Below are 24,974 nucleotides of genomic sequence, written 5' to 3'. Positions count from 1 at the left end.
TAACGGTTACGATTCTCTGCATTATTCGATATTCGTGACGAGATGAAATTTGTTAGCGATAGCTAGAAAATGTAGTGTGTGCATTTAATATCGCATGAACTATGCTAGATTTCTCACACGTTCCTGTGGCTCTCGTCGGTAGAAAGTTTACCCTATTTCATGTCGCTGCATTAGCCGGGCTATGCGCATGCAGTGGCCGCTAGTGCATCAGCTATCTAACGGTAAACAGACGGCACGGGACTGGTCGAACCTTTCGTCGAATACAGAACACCGCGATATATCGAACACCTACCGTCGAACGGTATAACGAACGTCGGCAAGAACGGTCTCGAAAAATCTGCTTAACCCACGCAAAATTTCTTTTTATCAATCTACTTCATAACAATTTATGGCTCACCGAGACGGAACGGGCTTTTTACCTTCTCGCACTGCTCAACGTTTGAACCGAATGTTCCAATGCATCCTAAACAATGAATCAATCCTCAATGGCCAGTTGTGCTTCTCAGCGATGTTTTTGTCGGTACCTAAGGGCTGCTTTAAAGCGATCGCCTTGAAAGACAGCTTGCACCTTCCGACTTCTGCACGGGTGTACGTTTGACGGTGGACGAGTATTCGAGGGCTTGAAAGGCATTAGAATTAACGAGAAATCAGCCGACGCCATGTGGAAGGAGGTAACGATTGGGCGACGAGTTCTATTAGACAAACCATGTCTGGATCAATTAGATGACCGGTTAATGATCCGGTTATAGTCCAGGGTTGGATAACGAGCGTCGGGGAGTGACGCTTGAAGGCGCGATAAGCATCTTGGGGAAGAAAGCGTCCCACACCAATTTTAAACACCACCTTAGGAGCTGCCGATCGTTTCCGATTGATGGGAAGATTTGAATGCCAACTGCCACTGCTTCTCAACTCTGCTTAACCGTCGGAACAAGAAAGAAGATGTGAAAAATGCTCCCGATTGATGCAAACCAAGCTCTCTCATTCGGGTGCGCCACTTTATAGGGCTGCAACTCTATCTTGCAACAAACCGCAGGGATTTCAATGCTTGGACTCGCGTTTCTGATCTTCTTCAGCCAAACGGAGCAGCGTGCATGCATACGGTTGACGGAATGCGCAACTTTGAATTGAAGCGTTTGATAACATGCAACCATTTACCGTTGGCCATCGACCGAGCTTGGTTGGGTGTGGCTTTAATAAAATAGGTACGTTTCGTTGCATTGGGTGCAAAAGTCAGTAAAGAAAGTTTATGTAACTGGAGTAATTTTCCTTAAAGTTACATAGAATACGAGATAATTTCAATGCTGAAATTGTAATGGAATGTTTGTACTCGTTATTTCTAATGCAAATTTTCATAAATACTACCTAGAAATGTTCGAAAACTTCGTTGAATTCTGAATATGGAGAATGTATTTTAGGATAGTTTTATAAAACATCCAATATGACAGAAGTAGTGGCTATCAAACATTCACCAATAATGGTAGTACGTATTAACAGACATGCCAAGAGCGATCATCACACGCTTAGTAAAACAGTGAAAATTGAATAAAGGAATTGGAATCACAAGGAATGGGCATTTTGATAAACAATCCACTCAATGACTCCATCGCTGAAGAGCGACCAACCGTCGGACATTACACATGCAAATTTCATCCACACATAAACCAACCTAAGTGGATAAACTGGGACGTAATTGTAAGTTTACAAAAAGTAGGGAAAGTTGGACAGTAGGTCAATTTTTCTCTCCCTGAAGCAAGTGAGCTTCGAAAGAACAATAAGATCTGTTGAGCTGCATTGTGCACAGCTTTATTTGGCTCTTTTTGAGGCCACTGTTATGCAACACATTTGGGCCAGTCTGTTTTTTGCGCACGCTAATAAGAAGCAGTTGATCGATTCCCTTCCATCGATGCACGATCCTACACGTTGCCCAATAGGAAATTCCCAAAAGACGGCCGCCAAGTCTCCGCACATCATCATTGGCCTCGGAACGAAGTTCATCAAGCGGGCCTCTGTGTGTGACGAGCATTCAATTAAGTCCTTCCATGCTGTGACCGATTCATGTTTCGCCTAGGAATCGCTTGGATATAAGGAAGGCCTTGCTCGTGACAATGGAAATGGAAAATTGAAAATTAGCCGTCCCTAATTTGCTGATGAAATAAAAAAAGTTCTCATGTTTTGTGAATGCTGTATTACAATCTTCAAGTTGATGAATTTGCATGTGAAGTATAAACTGCGATCATTTTATTATTTTATTCTTACAGTGCGTATCATAACTATAGAATTGCTTGCCTTTTGAACTTAAATTAAAAATGGTTATAAGAAATACTCTTTTTTTTCATGGAACAGTAATAGATTTTATATTTCCTCACATTGTACAAAAAACTAAATACTCGAAAGTTTTCATCGAGACTCCTGTCAAGTCCATTTACGGTAATAGCAGTAGTCAAAGCACCTTGAATGTGCAAATTTTTTGAGAAACTTTAACTATATTACGCATTGTAGTAGGCCGCCATGATAAGAAAAGGTTTGAAAGACCTTCTCAACTGGATTGTTTTAAAAGGTTATTTTTTTACAACGACATATGCGTTACTTAGGTTATCAGCTATTGAAAGAATTTGGTACTAAATAATTTAAGCAACTATTATTTACCCTATTACATGATGTTAAAAGAGCAATCTTCCTTGACTCCAACTTTTCCTATAGCTTCGTTTAAAAAGTAAGCTATAAGAGAAATCCCATAAATTATTAATTGTTTATCAACACCATATGATAGGGATCCTTCACCTTCATAAGCACCCGGGCCGTTAGATTGCAGGAGGAAGGGATACACGTGTAGGTTATGGGCTTAATGTTGTAAAAATACTGTGCCGATGCTCATGCACTCACTCCACTGCCCTCGATTTCACGCCACACAGTTCGCTGTCCATTCGCCACGGATCGATGATCGAATGGTGATGGCCCATTGCAGCTGACTGTTTCGAACATGCATGTGCGTGTGCACCAATTTGGGGTCAGTAAACTGTGCTCCCATCGTTTCACTGCTGCACGCCACAATGTGCTTCAGCATGTAATCTGTCACAGACACGTACAGCGTCCTTGTTGTTGAAAACAGTGGCAGGTAGAGCAGCATGCTATGTCCAGTGTGCAACGTACGTCTATCATCTCTGTACCGTTCCGAGAGATGCAGGTATTGCTTTTATTCGATGCAAAAGGTCGTAGTCAAGGAAATGTGGCCCTACGAAGGAAATCAAGCTTAGTGAAAAGCGGTACTAACACCAATGCGCATTGTCTAGACAAGTGTGCTTGGTGAACCTTGTCGCTGCTGTTATACCATACGCAGTATACGTCCCGGAAGCGTATTAAAGTAAACCATACGACACTCAAATGCCGGTACATGCGTATAATCGTTGCTGATAGCAGAAACTTAAGTAGGATCGAGCAAGGTTCAAACGGCTCCAAGGCATAACACAACCGAACGAAAGCAATTCGTGCTCGGTTCTGTAATCAACCGGTGTTGATCACGAGAAGCGACCAGAAACCTGTACGACACCAGCGAGAACCAACCAAAGGGACGAAATGTGTACAAACGAGAATAAGATGACTTTACTTCACTGCACTAACAAACGCGGGACCAACCACGCCTTATGGGCGAGTACGGTGATCATCACTTGCCGGTGATCAGCGGTCGGACAGTAAGCGCACATGTTTCGAGCAAACGGAAGCGAATCATTTAGGCGAATAAATCAGATTATTTACGATACGTCGCGGCGACATCGCGGCTAACTCAGTCTAGCACATTTCCATTCGTAAATACATCCAGCAGCCGCTGGAAACGAACGAAGAACTGATACCATAGCGAGACTATATGTGTATGCATGCAGTATGTATACACATTCTAATTTACGGTTGATTCATCGGGGTGATGCTGTGCCCGAATTGGAGACGATACCGCTAGAAGGGCTTGCTGACCACTGCTGCTTAAAACAGTGTCTTGAAACGACACAATCCGCTTGGTCGCTTCAATGCGCAACATGTAATAATCCAATAAACATGATAATTAGTTTAAACGAGTAATCGCCGACACATGATCTAGTCGGTGATAAGCATAAAATGACGTGGCAAACCTTATGGCAGAATAGTCACTATCGCCATGCGCATGAGATATGTTGCCAATGTAGCTTGTGATGTTGTGAAGCGATTCTGCGAGTTCTTGGAAAGATGAGAAAGCGGCGAGCTATATACTTCCTGGTAATTAAGAAGTCGTAGATTTTTCTATTCCGACATTCCTGTTGCCAATTCAGTGGTTGTCTTCTTATCTGTGAAATATATACTACATTAATTCCTACCAAGTAACTTGACGAATAGCATAACCCAGTTGAGATTAATCTCACTGAACGCGAATAACATCAGCTGGGTGTCCAAAACATGCATCTACACATACAAGGAAATGTGAATTGCTTAAAGGCATCCAAAAATGCCGTAGGATGTGTAGCAGAATATTACATGATTTATAACTCGTTAAAAAGAGTTGTGTGAATTGCATCTAGAAGATAGTGGTAGATAAATATGCGACTTGTTTAGCAATGTTGTTTTTCATTCTAAATGTCATACAATATTGTCTTCTTTGTGTTTTATTCATCTGGTTATTTTCTCTTAAAGAATTTTCTTAAAGTAATTTTCTTATAGAACAGAATTGAAATTGGAAAGACAAAAAATAGTCCTTAACGATATGAGATACAGAAAGGAATATTATTATACATTACTTCGGTAAGTTAAATTCGTTGGTTTGTTTTATATGAGCCAACCGTTTGTACCTGTACTTAGTGAGTTTGGTTCCTTTGCAAAAAAATGTTCAATAGATATTTGATTTTGTCTAAAAAAACTACATCAAATGAGTTTCTCTTCTCAGGGATTTTATAATTCCTTGAGCAGTTGAGTGGAAATTTAATTAACCTAAATCTGCATATAAAACGGATATCTTGGTTTTTCTGAGTGGACGTTAAAAATAGATTCATAAAAGCATAATGAACAATTATTTAGTTTGGACAGGCTATTGAATTTGATGATTTTTAATATATTAGATATGTTCAGTTATCTTAAGCAATTGTTGAATTATAAAGTGGGACGCATCTTATCATCTTATTTGCATACATTAAAAAGGCAACACAAACAAATAGATTATTGGCAAAGTTTTAGTCATAAATGAGCAAATCAATAAGTGACAGTTTTTGTTTGTTTTGTTATGAAATCAAGCATGAGAGCTTACGGTTTGCAGTGTACCCGTTTTTCATGAATGTGTGTTTTTGCTCACTTTCGTTGTGTTTCCCCATCCAGCGAGTAATCCAGCGGTATTCCCCCAACCATGCTGAAACCAAATCACAGAAAGAGGTTGCAATCCCTAACGAGTCCCCATCTCCTGCTGGCTGGAACAAAACCGCCACACTTAAACACACACCCAAGGGAGCTTTCACATGGCAGCATCGTGTAATCAATGCGCAAAGATGACTGTGGCACAGCACCAAACAAAAACTAACAGATATTTCAATAATTATTGCTGATGAAGTTCAGAGTTACTTTGCGTTACTGACCTGAACTTTTCGATCTTCTGCGCGGAGACGAGTGGTCAGTGGTCCTCTTTTTGTTTACCTATCCCAACGGTCCAGCTGTGTGAGTGCATATCGCCACGGGAACGCTTAGCCGCTGATGAAACAACATGTTATGTCACACTATTTGACATCACGTGAAGATGTAACCGCGACAGGCAGATCCCCATTCAACAATGGAACAGCTTCATCAGGATTTTACTCGGTTACTCGTTACTCGACCAGTGGGTCAAGTATGAAGATTTGGGTTTTGGGTGAACCTTCGGACATGCACCAAGCGTCATTATTGCCATCGTAGGATCTTCGTAACTTTCCCGGGTGTTTATTGAAGTAACGATAAAAGTCGCCTGCTTCATACTTACTGCTCTCAATGGCTGAGACAGCAAACATATTATTCCTTTCCTTTCGTCCTTTGTATACGTTTTGCTGGATCTTAGCATGAGTCATGTTACTCAACTTTCGGTTCAGTGCACTTGTATAACAGAAGTTGTAAATTAATCGAATCGTTCACTAAATTCGCTGGAACAATCTTACTCAATGCAATTACCACACCGCGGCATGATTATGTGCCCCAATCCAATCCCATCCAAGCTAAAACGCGCAAGGCGAGCAGGTTGAAAAGAAAAAAAAAACGCTAATACACCGGGTCATCACACAGTGCGGCACGAAATTCAAGTTGGCAGTCGGTTTAACGCTCGATTTGCCGGTTATTCATTATTGTCGCAAACGAAAATTCATTGTAGAGAAAGCCGTCAATGTGTATCATTTGATTAAGGTTGTTTCTTTTACGCATAAATGGAAAGTTAACTGTTAATAAGGGTACTAGTGTGCATACAGATATGAGAATACACACAAAACAATAATAGAAAAAAAAAACATAATCAAAACCAAAGCCACCTTTTAAGTACATTCAAAGCAATAGAAACAGTGGGTTTGAATATATTTGGACCCGACTCAAGAATCTCGTTATATTATCTAATAAGAAATATTTTCTCATGTGTCAAACCTGTAGTTTGGATGCTCTGAGAGTAGATAATTGATCAATTCTACAATATCTTTCACTCGCAGTTCGTCCAGATTCGTTGTGCCTTAAAACAGCTCCTTTACCGAACATCTGTTTAAAATATTGGTATCACCAACAACGCTTACATAACATTCATTTCCACTCAAAAGTGATTCTCCAAATCGGTTAATATTACAACTAATTCGAGCAGTATCGCCTTTTTGGGTTGGCTGTTGACCGACCCATAAGAAACGATCATTGCACGAATGCAGAAGGCTCATTACATCATTCTGGCATTCTGCGCAAGGTGGATATCTCGTCTGGTGTCCACCAGCAAATTCCACTCACGCGGACGATCATTTTCAGTACTTCCAGCTAACTAGTCTTCAGCAACTTTGATCGCAAGGGTGGCAGCAAACCAACTGACTGCTGGCAATGGCGTTCGGCAGTGTTAGGCTGTGACTAGACCGTAGGCATGAACAGGTGCGCAATGTGCAGTGGTGGTACTGCCAGTGCAAGTTGTCATGAGTATCGACAACACGCTGCCAGTATGTCCCTCAGAAACCGTAGCGCTTGGGCCATCGTTTATGGTTTATGACACAGCGAGTACCTCCAAGCACTAGAACACGCTCGTTTTGCGAACGGATGAACATTATTCGGATGGCCGATAACCTTCTTTGCCGGAGTACCTCCGGTGTGGAAGTCACCGGTCAGCACGTGCCATTTCAACATCGGATCATGCATGGTAACGCCAGCCTGCGCATGTTGGGTGTATTCATGCTTTCGCAAATTTGAACTGTCACCGCTGGCAGCATTGGTCGAGGCCACACGGTCAGGTTTTTATTGCGGCACTCTGTGGTATACAGCGGTGGTGCTGGTAACAGATACTAATTATCCTTAAAGTGCTCCACCTTCAAGCTAAACGAGCGAAATAACTGTTTTGGACGTTTGGTCCAACCAACGATTCTTTTGTGATGGAGCATTTACCACACTGGAAATCTGTAAAATGTGAACTGTGATCTAATAAAGGCCTGTAATCTCTCACAATCACATTAAGCAACCCAAATTTGTTATGTAAAACTTTGGCTAAGTAGCCCTAACTAGTGTTTTAGAGAGGAACCGATCACTTCCGATCCCAATATTCAACCCGATTGCGTACGGTTTATTTTGTTTTTTTTTGTTTTTGTTTCAACTCGACGGTTTCTGACATTTTGGATTGAATAATCATACAAAATGATCCACGTTGCGGCTCTAGCTCCTCAAATGTGAACTGAATCAGACGTGCCAATACGGGTTTAACATAATTAACAAAATGGATCATTTAACAAATGTCACCAAGAGAAAAGGTTTAACGACCGTGTAAAGAAAATAAAAAAAATACATTAAGTGAAAAGCACTTGCCTGCCATTGACTTGACTTGACTGTTTTCAAACCAGCTTCATCAGAGGCATTCTCGGCACTATGCCTATTCGAGGTCAATAAAAAAGATAACCTGTGCCGTCTTGCCTATCATCATCGTTGCGGCGTGAAAGTTTTGTGCACAACTGTGACCAGACGCATGAAATATTAATGATCAACTTTCTACGACCGAGCAAGTGGGTGACCTTTCGATGCCAACACCTATTAGGTCGGCAGTAAGCAAGGATGTGTAAACGTTAATACCCCCGGTCAATAACCGTTTGCAGGCGTGTATGGACGGGATGATTGATCAATTGCAAAAAATATCCACGTTCAGCTGCAAATACCACCACCCTTCTGGATGCGTTTTCACCATCAAACATCTAACCGGAATCGGTCTATATCTACCCCGGATGCCACGGTATTTGCAGTACTCCCGATGTCCGGCCGGGTCCGATAATGGTCAATCATACGGCGAACCAGTTCCTCGCTACATTTCTCCTACTCGTGAGGATGGAACATAACGCTCACGGTGATATTTCATTGACGAACGGGGTATTGCAACGATCGCACATTCATTCATGCGCAATCGAAATCACAATACCACTCCGTCGTTATCTTCCCTGATACCGTGTTGGTCCGCTTGCTGTTCGAATATGTCCAATGCGTGCTAAATACCGTTTCTTCACAGATGACTACATGCAGTAAACCATGCAGGAAATTGTCAACATGCCTCAAAAATGGTACCGGTAGTTCGAGTGCAATTGTACGCAACCACTGTACGCTGAACGCAGACGTTTGCCAGCTCTAAGCAGACCACGAGTTGATGTGTTATGGATCGTTGCTGCCGCTGATATTGTTGATGAGGATGATGATGATGATGATGATGATGCGAATAGGTTGGCATATTTGGCACGACATCGATACGTTTTCTTTCGGCGTGCAATCTTAGTTGCGGTTGTGATGGTTCGTAAAGTTAGTTATGGTTTGATTTTCGAAATCGTGAGAAGTCGCACACTTTCAACGAATATGTTTGAGTGTGTTCCACTTCCGGGGTAGTAAAAGCGACTGGAACCGACGATCAGTGCATTGACTCGTATCGCTATGGAATATGTTATTATCGTAAAAGTGATTTTTAAAATAGGGAAAGATTCACCATATGCACTGTACTGTAAACCTTGCGACCAATTTATGAATCTAGGATTACTCACAATCTCAATTATACTGCGCTGGGCATAGAAAAATGACCGTTCCATCAAAAACTAACTGGGTGAAACATGAAAGTGAAAACAAGCAGCGAGTGTCTCTTCATTTTGTAGCATTCAAGACACATTGGAATTGATCACGGGGCATTTAGACAGTGAAAATTTGACAGGCGCACTTAACGACTCTCACGTGCCATCAGGCTTTTTTTGATCATCTTGTGCGATCGTGATATTTGTAACCAGTGTAGTAAGCAAGGCGAAAAGCATTACATTGACCTTACAGTTACTGCAAACTCCCGCAAACTCATCGGAGAGATTCAGCCGGATGCCTCAGGCGATAGTATCTTTTGGATTTTCAGCCAAATATTCCCCGTCGGTTTGAATGTGGCAAAAACCACTTTTACCGCCCGTTACATGCGCGGACACTGCTTTACGGCACAAATACACGCGCAATGCCATACGAAAGTGTGTCATGTCAGCCGGCGGAGGTTCCCGGAGTGCGTCGAAGACACGTTACGTGCACCGGACGAGGACGAGCCGGTCAATAGCAACACGGTGGTGGGCGAGTGATGGTTTTCGCTTTTCAAAACACGCGCCAACCCCATCACAACCGTTTTCTTTGCCACTTGCCTAGCGCAGGTACCTTTTGAATATATTCGCACCCCGAACGCGGTGAAAAAGCGGCGGAAAAAAAGACGAACGAGACGAAAACTGTGGACACTTTCGAGGGACACCCTGCGGAACAGCGTGCGTGACATTCCAATGTTGGGTAAAAGCAATCGCAACAGCTAGTACCGATTTCGTTTCTTCCAATGCCAGATTGTTAGGGATTTGCTAGTGGACAAGCTTTAGAGAGAATTTAACAATGGAAGTATACATTTTGTAGGCTATAACAATTGAGATATGACAAGTCAACAACAAACATTATTAATAATTTCCACCATTTGTGCATTGTTACAGAAAAACGATCATGGCTGTATCGGAAGTTGAACACGGGTGGAATTAACCGAGACGATCCGGATAATCCTATCGACAACCGGGAACATGTACTGATGGCATTCTTCCGCGAGACTATGGCACGCATACTGAACAAGGGCTGGACGAAAACCATCATTCTGGTAATATTTGCAGGCTATTTAGGAGGAGCCTGCTTCGGTTTGACCAAGATCAAAGAAGGTCTGGAACGACGTAAGCTGTCTAAAGCGGATTCCTACTCGGTGAAGTTCTTTGACCTGGAGGACGAGTACTATCGGGAGTTTCCGTACCGCATACAGGTGATCGTGACGGGCGATCTCAACTACTCGGATCCCAACACGCAAATGCAGATCGAAGAATTGATGCAATCCCTGGAGAACACCTCGTACGTTACCTCACCACTCTACAGTGAATCTTGGCTGCGATCGTTCATCTCGTATGTCGATCGAAACAATGACTATCTTAACCTGACGCTGGACAGTGAGCAAGCGTTTATCGATGCACTGCGCGAGGTAAGCTGAATCGCCGTAGTACCTACATAAACTTTTAGTGCATTGTGACAATATTTTACCATTTTCTATTTTCCATTTCAGATCTGGCTGTTCCCGGCAAACCCATTCTCGCTAGATGTGAAATTCAACGAAAAAGGCACTAAAATACTTGCCTCGCGCTTTATGATACAAGCGGTCAACATTACGGATACGAACCACGAAAAGGTTATGGTAAAAGATTTGAGACAAATATGCAAGGATTCGCCGCTGAACGCAACCGTGTTTCATCCTTACTTTGTGTTTTTCGATCAGTTCGAGCTGGTGCGACCCACCTCCATACAGTCAATGATTGTCGGTGCACTGATCATGATGTTGATTTCGTTCATCTTTATACCGAACTTCCTCTGCTCACTGTGGGTTGCTTTCTCGATCATTTCGATTGAGCTGGGCGTTGCCGGCTATATGGCGCTTTGGGACGTGAATCTCGACTCGATCTCGATGATCAATCTAATCATGTGCATCGGTTTCTCGGTGGACTTTACGGCTCACATCTGTTACACCTACATGTCGTCCAAGGCACGTACACCGGACGAACGCGTCCGGGAGGCACTGTACAGTTTGGGCATGCCAATTGTGCAGGGTAGTACGAGTACGATACTGGGCGTGGTGGCGCTATTGCTAGCGGACAGCTACATCTTCCTGGTGTTCTTCAAGATGGTGTTTTTGGTGATATTTTTCGGTGCGATGCATGGTCTGTTCCTGTTGCCTGTTTTGCTGTCCCTTTTCGGGCCTGGGTCATGCACGTCCGGTTACCATCCGGATGATGATCACAAACTGTCTCCGGTAGAAAAGACCTATCCGCATCCGTACTGCATTTCGCATCCCCAGCTAGCGTTGACCGGTGCTTTCGGTAGTAAAAATTTCCTCGGTGCACCGTACAAAGCGTACGGTGAGGATAAGGATCTGGGCATCGGAACTTCTGGTGAAGATTCGAGTGAAAGCTCTAGCAGCAAGTCCCAGCGGCGGCAGGCAATCGAGGATGAAAACACACGCCGCCGTTACGAAGAAGGTTGGAGACGCTCGACACACAATCTTACCGGCCAGAGCCAATTTCAGCCCATGCTAGATCTTTACGGACAGGAGGCGCTGTGGACCAAAACCACCGGTAAAGGTCCGTTGAAAATAGCAAACGGCCGATACGGGTACGATGACATGCTGCTCAATGTGGCCCAAGGACAAACTACGGTTAAACAGCCACGTTCAGCAGACTTTGAGCTGGACCGAACGACAGAAGATCGGCGTGATCGAAGGAAATCGGACGACGAACGATACAAGTCCCGGTACGAAGATAATCGAACGTTTGTGGACGATGAAATGATGGACGATGCCGATTATCAGCATACCAATCGTTACTACGTTTACGACACCAGCCACGTTAAGCGCCTTTCTAACGATAGTGGAGCGGCGGGTAGTAGCATCACCAACAACAATCCTGCCGGTGCCAGTCTGCACCATATGAGCCACGGCAACAGTGGTGGTACGGCGAACGATAACCAAGCAGCGGCCAGCACAACACGTAGAAAGTTTTCCGACGAAAGCGACAAACGCCGACGTCACAGTGACGAACGTCGCCCACGAAAGTTTTCCCCACCGGAAGGCATATACAAGCAGAACCCGCATCGCTCATCGTCGCAACATAATCTGTACTATCCTCGGCAACCACCGCAGCGGACGGCCTCCCAAAGCAGTCTGCACCAGCTGCGGCATATGGGCGACATGAGATTTCCTTAACCACCCTCCAATTTCCCCCAATCATCAATTTCCCATATTTCATCACTCAACATTTAACGGATGAACTGACTCATTGTAAACTGTGTACGTAAGCGTCAAACGAATTGTCCATGTGTGCGTGTTTTAGTATGTGTGTTTGAATGTGTGTTGTTGGTGTGAATGGCAGAAAGAAAGCACATATTGCATAGGAAAATATCATGGAATGAATGTTCTTAATCGCAGAATAGTAGTAATTTTAAAAAAATGTAACGATTGTCCATCAAAGCACGATTCCTGATTTAAATCGGCGTGGCTCACCCTCATCGATTGTACGACGGACGCCACTGTAGTAGCGTAAAGCCGTCACATGGCTGTAGCGCTCTAGCTTTCCCTTTTGTTTACGTATATTTACTGTTTAGCATAAATCCTACATCGACTTTCCGCAAGGGAGCTGCTATGGATACGGTAACAGAGGGTTGCTTTGACCAAAACGATGTTTTGCCTAGTAAATTTCGTTTTCAAATGAAACAGGCTTGCATTGGGCTGGGGCTTATTTAAGGTGCCGGTTGGCTTTGGTAAGAAAACGTGTGCTCAGCGTTAGTAAATTTAAAAATAAAATAAAAAAAAATTGATTCTTTCTCAAAAACGTATCAGAAATTTAAAACGGATGAAGATAATGCAGTCGATTAGATAGAGGACAGATAGAGCGAACAACGTGATTCCCGAGTTGATGTAGCATGTAACAGCTACGCTGCGTATGTTTATGACCTATTGCGTGTCATCTGTACAGAAGAGTTCGGTGGTAGTATATTGGCTAATATTGTCTACTGAACGGCCCTTCAGCTTAGACTGCTACTATTATTAGAGCAACGAAACGAAATATCGCAAAACCGTTGCTGCTGATTGACTTGATGCTAACATGTAAGCTTGTGTATAAACCATAATATTACGGTCTTCCTTTCCCTATGGCGCAGGGTTGCGCTTAGTTACTCAAATTCTCTCACTCATAAGTTTTTTTTCTTATCGTTCTTCAGTTTTGTTTTTTTCTCTTCCTAAGTGATCTTCGTTTTTTCGACTTTTTCAATAAGCTTAAGAAAGTACAGAATCGCGCTTTATGATAAAAAAAGTTGGAAAAGAGAGAAACAACAAAACATAAACGAAAAACAAATTTTGTCGTAGGTCTATCGTTGATAGCCTGGTTGCTGGTTGTATGTGAAACATTTTCGATTGATTTGGCAACATAGTTCAAATCCAACACGTAAACAAAGTGCGTAGAAAGCATGGTTTGAAATAAAAGAAGAAAAAATGATTTCATATTTTCCGCTATGATTGACTCTACTTGATCCGAAATTCAATGTCTAGGAGTAGTTAGCTTGTACGACAAATCTAATACAACTATCAAGGCATGGTAGACAATCTAATGCTACTGGAGGAAATTGAATTTTCCGGCCGTCGCCGGTAACAATCGAGCGTCGTCGCCTTCCACCTTCAATCGGTTCAAACGTTCCGAACATCTTCTTTTTGCATTAGCCTGCTCACAGATGAACATGTCTCGATGACATGGCCAAATTATCCAAGAAACATAGTTTCTCCTTAGCCCCAGTTGTTCCTTCCAATGTTATACCGACTAAAAGATATTTTCTTGGAGCTGACGATATAAAAATATAGTTACGTGGTTCATGCTGAAATTCTACACCGCCACGTGGGCACATGCATCCGCGACCCCATAACAAAACGATCCGGCGCATTCGGTCTGCGTACCAGCCAGCGATACCAGCGGGTTCCAGCCAACACATCGACAGATCAGTTCTAATTTAGCACTCCGCGTATTGAACCGAAGTTCAATACATTTTTTTTAACACTAACTCCACCCTCGCGTACATAATTATATATCTTCCCATATCCTTGTATTCCAATTGTCGATCTCTACAACGCTCTTTGAACGATTTTTTCTGTGTGGTGTTAAGGTTTAGATTTAAATTTTTGCCCTATTTATAGTAAATTGCCGCCCTCGCGGTTTAATGAAAAAACTGACATAAAACTATCTAAAATCTATACCAAAACCAAACTCATGAAAAATCGCGATATGGTAACGTAGCAAAAATAGACGATTGACTAAACATGGAAAAAGAAAAATAGATTGTAGTGGGTTCAACTAAGGAGACGGCTAAGGAGAACTTAAAAGGAAATAACGAATGAACCTTCTATGCACTCTCTGAATTCTGGTCATATCAGTGCTACCGACAGGAGCCTCACCCAGCAAACAGCACAGAGTACGTAAACACAAAGGATCGTAAATATCATTGGACAAACGACACAGCATGCATTAGGCTTTCCTGGCTTTGCTTATTACCCTGTTAATTTATTCCTTAAATGTTAAAGCTTCCTAGATCTTTCACAACCTGGACACTTTGGACAACTGCATCACAGAGCCTGTAGAACGTGTTGTTTTTTTTTTGTAATTCCATTTCAATTTCTCAATTATTTACGAAGTTATCCAGCTATTGAAGCCTACAATACATTAATTACAAATTACAAATATTTACGCCAACACCATGAAAAGAAAACGGAAATGTTAACTGTTACTAAATGCTCACAAGGAAAAAAATACCACTATAAACTCGTCAAACTAAACTATGCAAATAGGTCCTAAGGCTGTTCAAAGTTAAACAGAAATTGACATTATTCCCTAACAAGTTATATCCTTTAATCATTTTGATCAGAGGTTCGCTGGACCCAAAATTTGACGGACAATAGCACAGTACAAAGCTTTGATACTAAACGGATATTTCTGATCTTTAGAGACACGTAGGCACGCTTTTGAAAACATAAATTCGTAATGGTCCATGCATGAAAGCCTGCAGTCTGAAAATACACCTGGATCGCGAATCAGAGTAACTGTAGGCACTGAGGAGTCAGCTATTTGGTAGTCACAAACTAATGTTGATCTTTGCCTAACAAACGTTATCACGGAGTATTTCTTAATGTTGACACGCATGAAACTAGCATCGCACCACAGGCTGAAGGGACACAAACTGGTTTGCAATCTTTGGCTGCCGGAGAGATCAGAAACTCGAAAGAAGATCTTCAAATCATCCGCGTACAGCTACTTACCATAGTCAGAAATGGCGTACACTATGTCGTTGATGAAAATGACGAACAAAATGGACCCCAAAAGTTAAGTGAGGAAAATTTATTGGAACACAGATCTATCCCATTACTTTTTATCCAGCAGAACATAACAATTAGTGTTAGGTGATCTGGGGAGTGGATATAGGCTGGAAAATCGTTATGTCATCCGCATATAGTCTCCCTCAGAAGTCCCTCAGGTGGGAGGGTTCTAACACATATGCACATAACACACACTAACCATATGCTGTGCTGTATCCCCCGCTGTTATGTTATTTGGTAGGCCTTCTGCGAGTCGGCCATCATGGGATTACTCTTTATGTGGCGCCCAAATAATCTGGGAATCCACTGCGAAAGATCTAGAGGGTTGGCTCTATGAGTGTCTCTCGTTCGACGAGCACATTGACCATGTCGTGAGCAAAGCGAATAAAGCACTGGGTCGAGCCAGAAATTCGAGAGCCTTAATGTTTAAACGCAATGTATTGTTGCTGGGTTTCTTTCAGTTCTGGATTATACCAGCGATATTTGGGCTAGGGTTGGAGTGACCGTTATACATAGATTAGAGAGGGTACATGGGCGGTTTACGCGGTTCTCAGTCCGTAGATTTCTACTCGGATGTTCCGTCGCTGTGCCCTGAAATTCTCTCCGCTTGCGAATGTTGAGTTAAATCGACGTCGCATCCCGCCATTCGCATGCACTGTCCTACTTCATCGCCTGTATTCTGTCCTCTGAACTCGACGTTTAATGTCTTCTTTCGTTGGCGGTACAAGAGAGAAGGAGATTGAAAATCTAATTAGCTAAACTTTTAGAGCAGATACCCTGAACGAGGCAGGCTATCACCACCGAATTTTTAAATAGAGTGGTTTCTTTTCCATCCATGGATTCTTATATGGTGGTTGGATTCTTATAAGCCTGGTAAGCTTGATTGATAGTACAAATCAGTAAAAAGAAGTGTTAAGTTAAGAATGGGGAAATAGTCAGTTTTTGTGGATCTTCCGGTAAACATTTTCGGAATAATTCAACGTTTTATAAAATGAGCATCCACTGCGCTACCCTTTGAGTTCTTGGTGCAATAAATAAAACCGAGTACTCTATACTATTTGCATTACTCCTTTTCCTCGGAGATTCAATTGAGAATAAGGAATTTAAAAATATATGAGAAACCAACTGGAACAATTGATTTGAACGTGAAATTGATTTAATTTTTTTTAAATTTTTTTGTAAAACCATCAATCCTAAGTCGAAATACCTGATGTCGTTTAAATGGAAGTTGTTCTTTTTCGAATAGCTATCATACACTGATCTTATCATACTGATTTATTGTAAAGGATAGGACTATGATTATTACAATTCATTATTTATTTGCAATTTCTATTTACAAATGGTGCCTAAGTTCAAATTAGGGTTCTTACAACATAAAAAATTTAAGCCGTTGTACATCGTTCGAGCATAGGGTCAATTCCTTAACATGATAAAAAAATGTTATTTAAATTTTCGATGGCCTGTCTTCTATGACCTGTCATATTTTAAGAGATTGTTGCGCCAGCTCGGAACATTCAGAAAAAAAAATCAATGCTCTTATAAATAACATACGACATAGCTATAAAGTTATATTACGTTTTTAGACTATGAAAACCATAGGAAGTGGGTTTCAGAACTGTAGAAGAAATTTTACGACGAATCATCAAACATCAATAGCACACATTTATTAACTAAATAATATTTCGTTTTCATTTACCTCATAGCATGAGATGGGCTATCGTTCACAATGTTTAAATTTACCATCATTTTACCATTACTCTTTACTATACATTTGTACATTACACTCATAACGTTAAATATTTCGTCATTCAAAGTAACTAACTTCTACAAATGTAGCGTTAGAACGGAACTAGTACAATACAACACTTGACATCAATGACATGGAGGTATATTAAAAAAAACAATAATAATTATATCGCGAAAGTAATTAATTCATACACGCTACTGTCCCTTAAGTTATAGTAATATACTTTTTAAGATGCATCAGTAACGCAGCTACGATCACACCGTGCTAGATGTCTTGAAATAATTCTCCAGCAAAGTCATGATCTCTAAACGACTTTTACGCGCTAGTTCTTTTCGGAGCAATTGTTCGCGAAGCTCTGCTAATTTTTGCCCATCTATTTCTGTGCTTGGTAAGCTTAGTACATTTTCAAATATGTTTTCCACCACTCGCATTGTTTCATCTTTTTCGTTTTGTGCAACGCCAAAAGCTTGATCAGCTGGTCGGTGCGTATTGTATGACGCGTGTAGTCGTTTGAATACGTGATCTATCATAGTCATCGCTGATAAGCGTTCGCAAACTTTAGCATTCGAATTTTCCTGTATGGCGTGATCCAGAAATTCTTCCGAATGTCTCTCCGATAGTTCATCTAGCACCATGTCACGCATCTTTAGATCTTCAGACATTTTTGTCGACAGCTCCTTCGCTAGTGTTCGAATACTTTTAGGTTTTTCCAACGATCTTCCAGCAGAAATGTAGCGCTCAAATATGTCGTCCAGTGTGTAACGGTTTAGAACGTGCTCCATTAGAGCCTCCTCTGAGGAAAATGATATTTTGTTTGGCGAATCGTTCGATTTTTTCAGCGCAACAGCTACGTGTTGCTGTTCTTCCTCAAGAGCAAGTTCAGATTGCGTTGCTGAAGCAGTATCATTCTTGCCCAAGGTAATACAATCAGAAGTCACCTGTAAAGCGGTCATATTATCTGTAGCATCGAGCATCATAAATTCATCCTCATCCAGAGATTCTGGTGAAGACGTTAGTTCCACCTCTTCTATATCTGCATCCATGGCTCTATTAGGAATGGTAGTTGGTTCTCCTGAATTTGACGTGTGTGTCTGCGAGATGGTAAAACATTGCAGCTCTGAAATGCTATCCGACTTGCTTTTTCGCCGCATCATAAACTTTGTTCTATCGGCCGACGAAGTTATGCTACTAGACAGCTGCAAACTACGGCTAACCGATACGGGGCGACACTCTTCCGCTTGTCGAATGTATTCCTTCGTTAGAGAAACAGGAGGATCATGAAAACTGACGCGTTTACGCTTGTTGATCGGCGATTCGATATCTTCACCACTCTCGTCCTGGTTGTGCTTACGTTTCAGTATGCTGCTAGCTGGAGATGCTAGCGGCGAAGGCAATGCTTTAGAAAAGAACAGGTATTGCGAAGATTTCTCTCGGCAATTTTCTTCACTTTGCTTCATTTGCTCCGCATGTATCATGTCTTCGGCTGCACATGACGTGGCATTACCGACTATGGCTTTTTTACGCATCATCAAACGATTTGCGGCTGCCGATCCAAGGCCTCCCTTTGGTGTCGAGGCTTTTTGTGGAGGAGTGTCCGGTTTCGGCGATTGGTCATTCTGCTGGTTGCGGATCAAATTAATCAGCTGTGCACCGCGCCCTCCTAAACCAAGCATATTAGTTCTAGGACTGCGCGGTAAAGAGGACTGCTGCAGAGAGCGAGCTTTAAATGCACTATTTGTTCCAGATGGTGTCTGCGGGGTTGGACTAACCTTGGATCGACGGGTCATAAGAGTGGATACTGGCGTGTTAGCATTTGACATAATATCTCGTTCTTTTCCACCAATTCTATTAGATGATCGTCTTTCGGCTGTCGCGCTGCCCGCTAGCTCCCCAGGATCCACAATCTTCCCGGCTAAACTCTTTTCCTCCGATATAGGAGAAATATTCACAGTATTATTAAGCAAATCAGCGTTCCTCTCCTCCTCGCCCGCAAGATCAGGCGAAGATACAATACTGCGATTAAGAGATTTATTTAGAGGTTCCATCTCTTCGTCCAAATTTTTTGCCGGCGAGAGCTGGTCCATGTTTGGCACCAATGGTTCGCTAGGTTCCTGTTTTGCAGATAACATAGTTTCGCCCAAGGACTCTTTCGTTTTACCACCAATCGCTTCTACAACATTTGTGGATGGATCTACAATTGGTAGATGGTGCTTAACGGATTTTGCAGTTTGTTGTGTACCGATGCCAGAAAAGTTCTCGTCTTGTTCCTTGGATTCCATCTTCGAGCTGATGGGGTGAGAGATCGCTTCGGTATGATGTTCGTCTGCGTCCTGCGATGTCTTTGCAATTTTTTTTATTGGTTCCAATATAACTAATGGGCTGAAACGTGCAACCTTCGGGCTCGATAATCCGCTATGATTTTCAACAAAACCACAATCTTTTTCCTCGTTTGTATGACTTGGTTTAGCGCCTAATTTTGGTGCTTCCCACATAACGTTGTTACAGGATACATTTGTTTTTTTCGAAGGTGTTCCTTTTTCTTTCAGTTCCAACTTGTTAATAGTTTTAGAAGGACTGTAAAAGCATTTGGTCACCAATGTTGTTTCAGTCATCTTTCTAGGCGAGAGAATTGCCATCTTGTTGCCGATTTTACTGCTATCATCTAGTGACAGCCGAGCAGAGCGCCTGCTAGGTGATAAGACAATGGTGGAGATTTTTTGGGTGAAGCCAGATTGTGTTGAATCGTGTTTCGTGCAGGAAGGATTGCTCTCATGATTTGACAATTGTGGCGACTTTTGTACTGCGTTTGGCTCTACTTCTTTTCGTTGGCCCAACTCCGCAGATTCACCAACATCTACTTTATCATGACTCTGTGTATTTGTAGCTTCAGGAACCACATCGTCAATATCCTTTCGATCGGTCGATGTTACATCGGGCGTCATTATGTTTACGTTGTTTTCTTGCACTGCGCTACTCTTGTTGAGCACTATTGTTGAACATATTTCTGACTGAGTTTTCGATTTTTCTGTTAGTTTTGCTGTTCGTGACCTAGCGATAGATAATCTCTTGTTTGTAGATTCTGAAGAGTCGGATTGCGAAGATTCAATGACATCATCGGATACATCAGCTTTCTTTTGGGATTGACTTTTGTCTTCGCATTCGCTTGATGAGGAAGCACTATGCATTTTTTTATCAAAATTCAATGTCTTCCTAGAAGTTTTATTTTCTTTCCGTTGTGAACTTCGATGTGTTGCTATCTTGGAGGTAGACGCACTTCTCGGATTCAGCTTTACTCTCGATAAAGAAAGGCGCTTTTTCTCGCTCTCAATTTTCTGACTCGGGGTTCTTTTTTGCCGAGTAGATCTCTTTTTTAATGCATCCGAATGCCTCGTACGTGACAAATTCATAACATCCAGACTCTTGCCTTCAACTGTATCTATACGCAGATTCTCAAGAATTGATCTTCTACGGTTTTGTTGTTTACCTGATATTTCTTTATCAGAATCACTTTGCTCTTGCTGCTCATTTGTCGTTACAGTTTCATCACTTAAAACATTTCCATTGTTGTTTTCCTTATCCAATCGATTCGTATCCGATTCACTAGGAGATTTCGTTGTCGAAATGGTTCCTTCGATTTGTACATTCGATGTTTCGCTGGTTTCTTTTGATACGATGTTGTTATCTTCGTTATGTGATATTGCACTATCAACAACAGCAATTGTAACTGCAGAGTTAGTACGATCCTGCTTCAAAGAAGCCACGCCTTTGCTCGGTGTCCATGGTTTTATAACAAAGCTGTCCTGGGATTGGCTCATATCATTGTACAACGCTGGAATATCTGTTCGCTTTTCCATCATTTTTTCACGCTGATGCTCGGTGAGAGATTCAGGCTTGAATTTCCACACCTTATCTATCACTACGAACTCTTCAGCTTCAGTTTTACGTGTTGGGGTTTTACTGTTTCCAGCCTTATCATCGCAGCTTTTCATCAGCTTTGCCAATTCTGTAGTTTTCCAACCCTTCTTCACATCGTCTGGCAAGCTCAATATGGTTTTCAGCAACATTTTTAAGTTCCATTTGACATCGCAAGACTGGGAAGACAGCTCTTTCGACATTTGTGGTCTGACCATTTTGTTAGATAATACCTTAAGCATTTTTCTAACCTCATTCATCTGCAAACCGTCTTCGCTGGACACTAGTTCATTGATCGCATTTCTTACCGGCAAAATCAAAATCAATATATGATTAACACTTAGTTTTTCCAGCAATTCTGCGAAGCAACACACCATCGCCTCGATTCGATCCAGATTCGATTTATAGGCAAGACCTTTCCTCGTTACATCTTTAAAAAGCTCCAGCACTTTCACTGGGGAGCTGGTAGGTTCGAAATGCACCGATAGCGATTGCATTATGCAGCATAGGGAGTCGGCCACTACGGCGGTGCTGTAACCATGCTTGGCAATGGTCATGGCTTTGATCATTGCACAGAATGCGTTTACAAACTCACACGTTTTTGTTTCCTGTTTTGCTAGTGGTTCGTATACCTGCAACCAAAGGTCTTTAACGCTTTCTTTTAGAAGCATTTGATCGTATTCTAGCGGATATAGCAAGAAACTCATCACCGTGGTTTGATGCTGCAAACACCTTTCCATATTGTTCTGCATTTCTGCTGTAAGATAGCTTCCCAGATGTGTGTAGATTTGGGTTCGTATTGGACGAAAGTCGGAGCTATTGTTGAAGCTGTTATCGTCCATATGGTATAGATATTGAATAGTTTTTTGCAAAATATCCCAAACCGCATTTTGACCAGCGTGCTTTTTCAATTCGAATAATGATTTTACTATTGGTTCCGATTTTCTGTAACATAAAACAAACGGTTTAATTAGTTTTAGCGAAATATTATTTTGCAAAAGATGGTATTACATTTTACCGACAGAGAAAAGATTAATCGTGTAAGGATAATTTCTCAAAATTATTTCAGACTACAAGATAAACTAGTAACTTATCCAATTTAAAGATAATTAATTTTAAAATCAATTTCAATTTAAAGCCACGACAGTTTATAATAGAAATCTACTAAATAATCAATGTATATTCAAGTACACCCGTAACATTAGTGTTGATAACGATTTTTTAAAACTTGACTATATCTTGATGTAACTTTTGATACATTAGCAAGCATTTGTTGCAAGTACATTAGTTATCGCGAATAATATGCTAGCAAAGATATAATTTGTAGTTATTGTTACATGCCTAGATCAAAAACAGTTTCGTCTATACGTACTGTTATGTTGGTAGAGAAATGAACTTACTGTGGTGGACAAGGAAGCTGAGGATGTAATATGAGTGACATTATAGTTTTGTAGTTGAAAGTCAGTTGTTCCGGTGAATCAACACCAATATTAACCTTCAGTAGATCGCTTTGCGTTATAGTTAGCAGGGTGTCATACAACATTTCACGAAGCACCAGATCATTCTCTTGAAATAAACACTGTAAAATAAAAATCAACACAATTGAGCATGCGAACTGCAAATCCGGACCACACTCAGTGAACGAACTACGCTTACCAGTTTCAACAACGCGTTCATGTCCTCTTTAATCCACTTTAACATGTCTGTTTTAGGAAGTGTTGTTTCAGTACATATGCGGTTTATCAAATTGTTCCATACGCATCTATTAATCTGCAAATAGTCTAGATGTTGCATCTGTGCTAACAGTACCGTACACTCAATACACGAATCGATAATTAATTTTGCTTTGGAAGAAAACAGCGTGTCGGATATCGCCATTCCGTTTACGGGAAAATCGAAGGGCAATTGGGTACCGCAACTGTCAGAGCACGTGAGCAATGTTTTTGCAATGTCCGGTGCTGGACCGAGAAGATGTATCAAAGCGATGGCTGATAATTGTTTGATAGATTGGTACCTAAAATGGATGGAGTAAGCTTGTATGAATTCCAATGCACTTTGATGATTTTACACTTCGTTTTACTTACATTTTTCCCGGTGCACCTAGCTCTTCGTAGGACGTGTCAAAGTAATAGCACAAAGGTGCCTTGAACGAAGGTCCAAAGCAAAAATATATGAACGGTTCGAATATTGTGTCCGCCATAGCATCCAATTGCGAACGTAATTGACACAAAAGGAACCACCATATGTCGAACTTTTTCAATGCTATCGTTTCCGTTTTCGACTTTGAACTTTTAAGCGGAATACATATCAATTTCACCCGTTTGGGAATGTTAATTTGCTTGTTGTTGGCAAAGATCTCGACCAGCAGTCGCCAGCAGTCGAAGGACTGTTCTCGGATTAAAAGTTCCGGAGACCTGAATCCGGCCTCAACGATCGATAAAAACATGTTTATGATCGACGAACCCTGGCAAAGCTCTCGGTTTATAATTCGTACCAATACAGACCAAATACGATGCCAGTTTGTGTCTTTTTCGCTACGCGCCGTATCTAGCAAGGATGTGTACTCCTTGCTAATAACTTCACGCATTTCTCCCCATGCAGGGTGATCCAGGTAATTGGTAGCCCCAATGTGGTTCACTGCCGACTCCAGAGCATGTAACGCGAGTTGCTTCGTTTTGGGTGACTTTTCCTCAAACATCAAACGACCAACATCCACCAGCCAGAATCTGAGTTCATCCTTTGTGATGGGGTTTTTTGCGTTGTTTTTCAGGATACCATTACCCGCTGCAGCGGAACGACACATTTTTTCAAGTTCGACCAACAAGCCATCTACTTTCTCATAGGATTCCGATTGCAGAGCTTTGCAAAGAGGATCATAAAGTTCGCGTCCGGGTAGCGAAGTAGGCCGCGCATTCATCGTGTTTCGGTAATTTGTAAAGCTTCAGTCCTAGGATGAGAGTTCAGCCAGCTGGGAAGGAAAATTACAATACAAATTACCTTTAGCCCATGCGTTTTCTGTCCTATAGCACTGTAGAAGTAGCTAACTCGAATTTGCTGATGGGTGAATTTCTTTAAGACACTTAAAATAAAATACAAATACTCTTGTACAAAACTATTTCAGTCTTTCAGTCACAGTAGACAAGAAAAGGGAATGCACTTCTCTTTCTCTCTGTCACTGCTGAACACTAACTTTTGCTTATGCCATTCCAATTCCATCACAAAAACTGTATCTAAACTCCTGACATCCATACCTGTGCCAAGTTCTTCGATTGGGGTTTCTTCGGTAAACAAATTCACTGGTGAATAACTTAAAACTTGTCCTATTTAGCACAAAATAACAAATCTCAGGCTGCTGCCACAAAACACACGACAGACGGGTAAACAATAATTGGCGCGCATCAGCTGCAATAAACGTAATGGTTAACTCAAACGGCAGGTTTGTACATGACACCTTCGTTGGCACCATGTTGAATTGTCATACCCAAGCGACAAAAAAAAATACTACAACGCGTATAACTTGTATGCCTTCTCGTCGCGCTCGGTTGTCAAATCTCAGCGGAAAACGCTGCCGCGGGAACTTGGCTTTGTTCAAGATGCACAATTCTGCAGGTCAGCAGCCGCGGAAGAGTTGACAGCTGAGCGTGGAAGATATGACAACCGACACGGACCAAGCTGAGCCGAGCCGAAGTTCTGCATTCATTA

The 24,974-nt window shown here is 41.7% G+C and overlaps 2 protein-coding genes across 2 annotated transcripts in view; one reads left to right on the top strand and one right to left on the bottom strand.

The window, feature by feature from the left end:
- The window catches only part of LOC128302621 (patched domain-containing protein 3), a 34,399-nt gene extending 20,708 nt beyond the window's left edge, over positions 1 to 13,691 (top strand). The window contains exons 8-9 of the mRNA XM_053039489.1: positions 10,167 to 10,693; positions 10,775 to 13,691. Of these exons, the coding sequence (XP_052895449.1) occupies positions 10,167 to 10,693; positions 10,775 to 12,463 (2,216 nt within the window). The 3' untranslated portion in view covers positions 12,464 to 13,691. The remainder of the gene's footprint in view (positions 1 to 10,166; positions 10,694 to 10,774) is intronic.
- A 3,223-nt stretch (positions 13,692 to 16,914) lies between these two features.
- Positions 16,915 to 24,639, bottom strand: LOC128297798 (telomere-associated protein RIF1). Its single transcript, XM_053033497.1, has 5 exons — positions 24,524 to 24,639; positions 23,357 to 24,240; positions 22,929 to 23,286; positions 22,673 to 22,851; positions 16,915 to 22,217 (listed from the first exon to the last, which is right to left on the bottom strand). Exons 2-5 carry the CDS (start codon positions 24,187 to 24,189, stop codon positions 17,615 to 17,617), a joined length of 5,973 nt encoding a protein of 1,990 aa, XP_052889457.1. The 5' UTR covers positions 24,190 to 24,240; positions 24,524 to 24,639; the 3' UTR covers positions 16,915 to 17,614.
- Between the last annotated feature and the right edge of the window lie 335 nt (positions 24,640 to 24,974).

Source organism: Anopheles moucheti, chromosome 2 (assembly GCF_943734755.1).
Source record: "Anopheles moucheti chromosome 2, idAnoMoucSN_F20_07, whole genome shotgun sequence".
NCBI lineage: Eukaryota > Metazoa > Arthropoda > Insecta > Diptera > Culicidae > Anopheles > Anopheles moucheti.
The sequence above is the reverse complement of the archived record's forward strand: the minus strand, read 5'-3'. Positions and strand labels throughout refer to the sequence as shown.

Excerpts from the sequence above, each read along its gene's own strand:
- LOC128297798 (XM_053033497.1), bottom strand. The coding sequence starts at position 24,189 with ATGAATGCGCGGCCTACTTCGCTACCCGGACGCGAACTTTATGATCCT. Across the intron at positions 22,852-22,928 it reads TGAACGCGTTGTTGAAACTG|TGTTTATTTCAAGAGAATGA; the intron begins GTAAGCGTAGTT and ends TTTATTTTACAG. Across the intron at positions 22,218-22,672 it reads CAGCTTCCTTGTCCACCACA|AAAATCGGAACCAATAGTAA; the intron begins GTAAGTTCATTT and ends TTTATGTTACAG.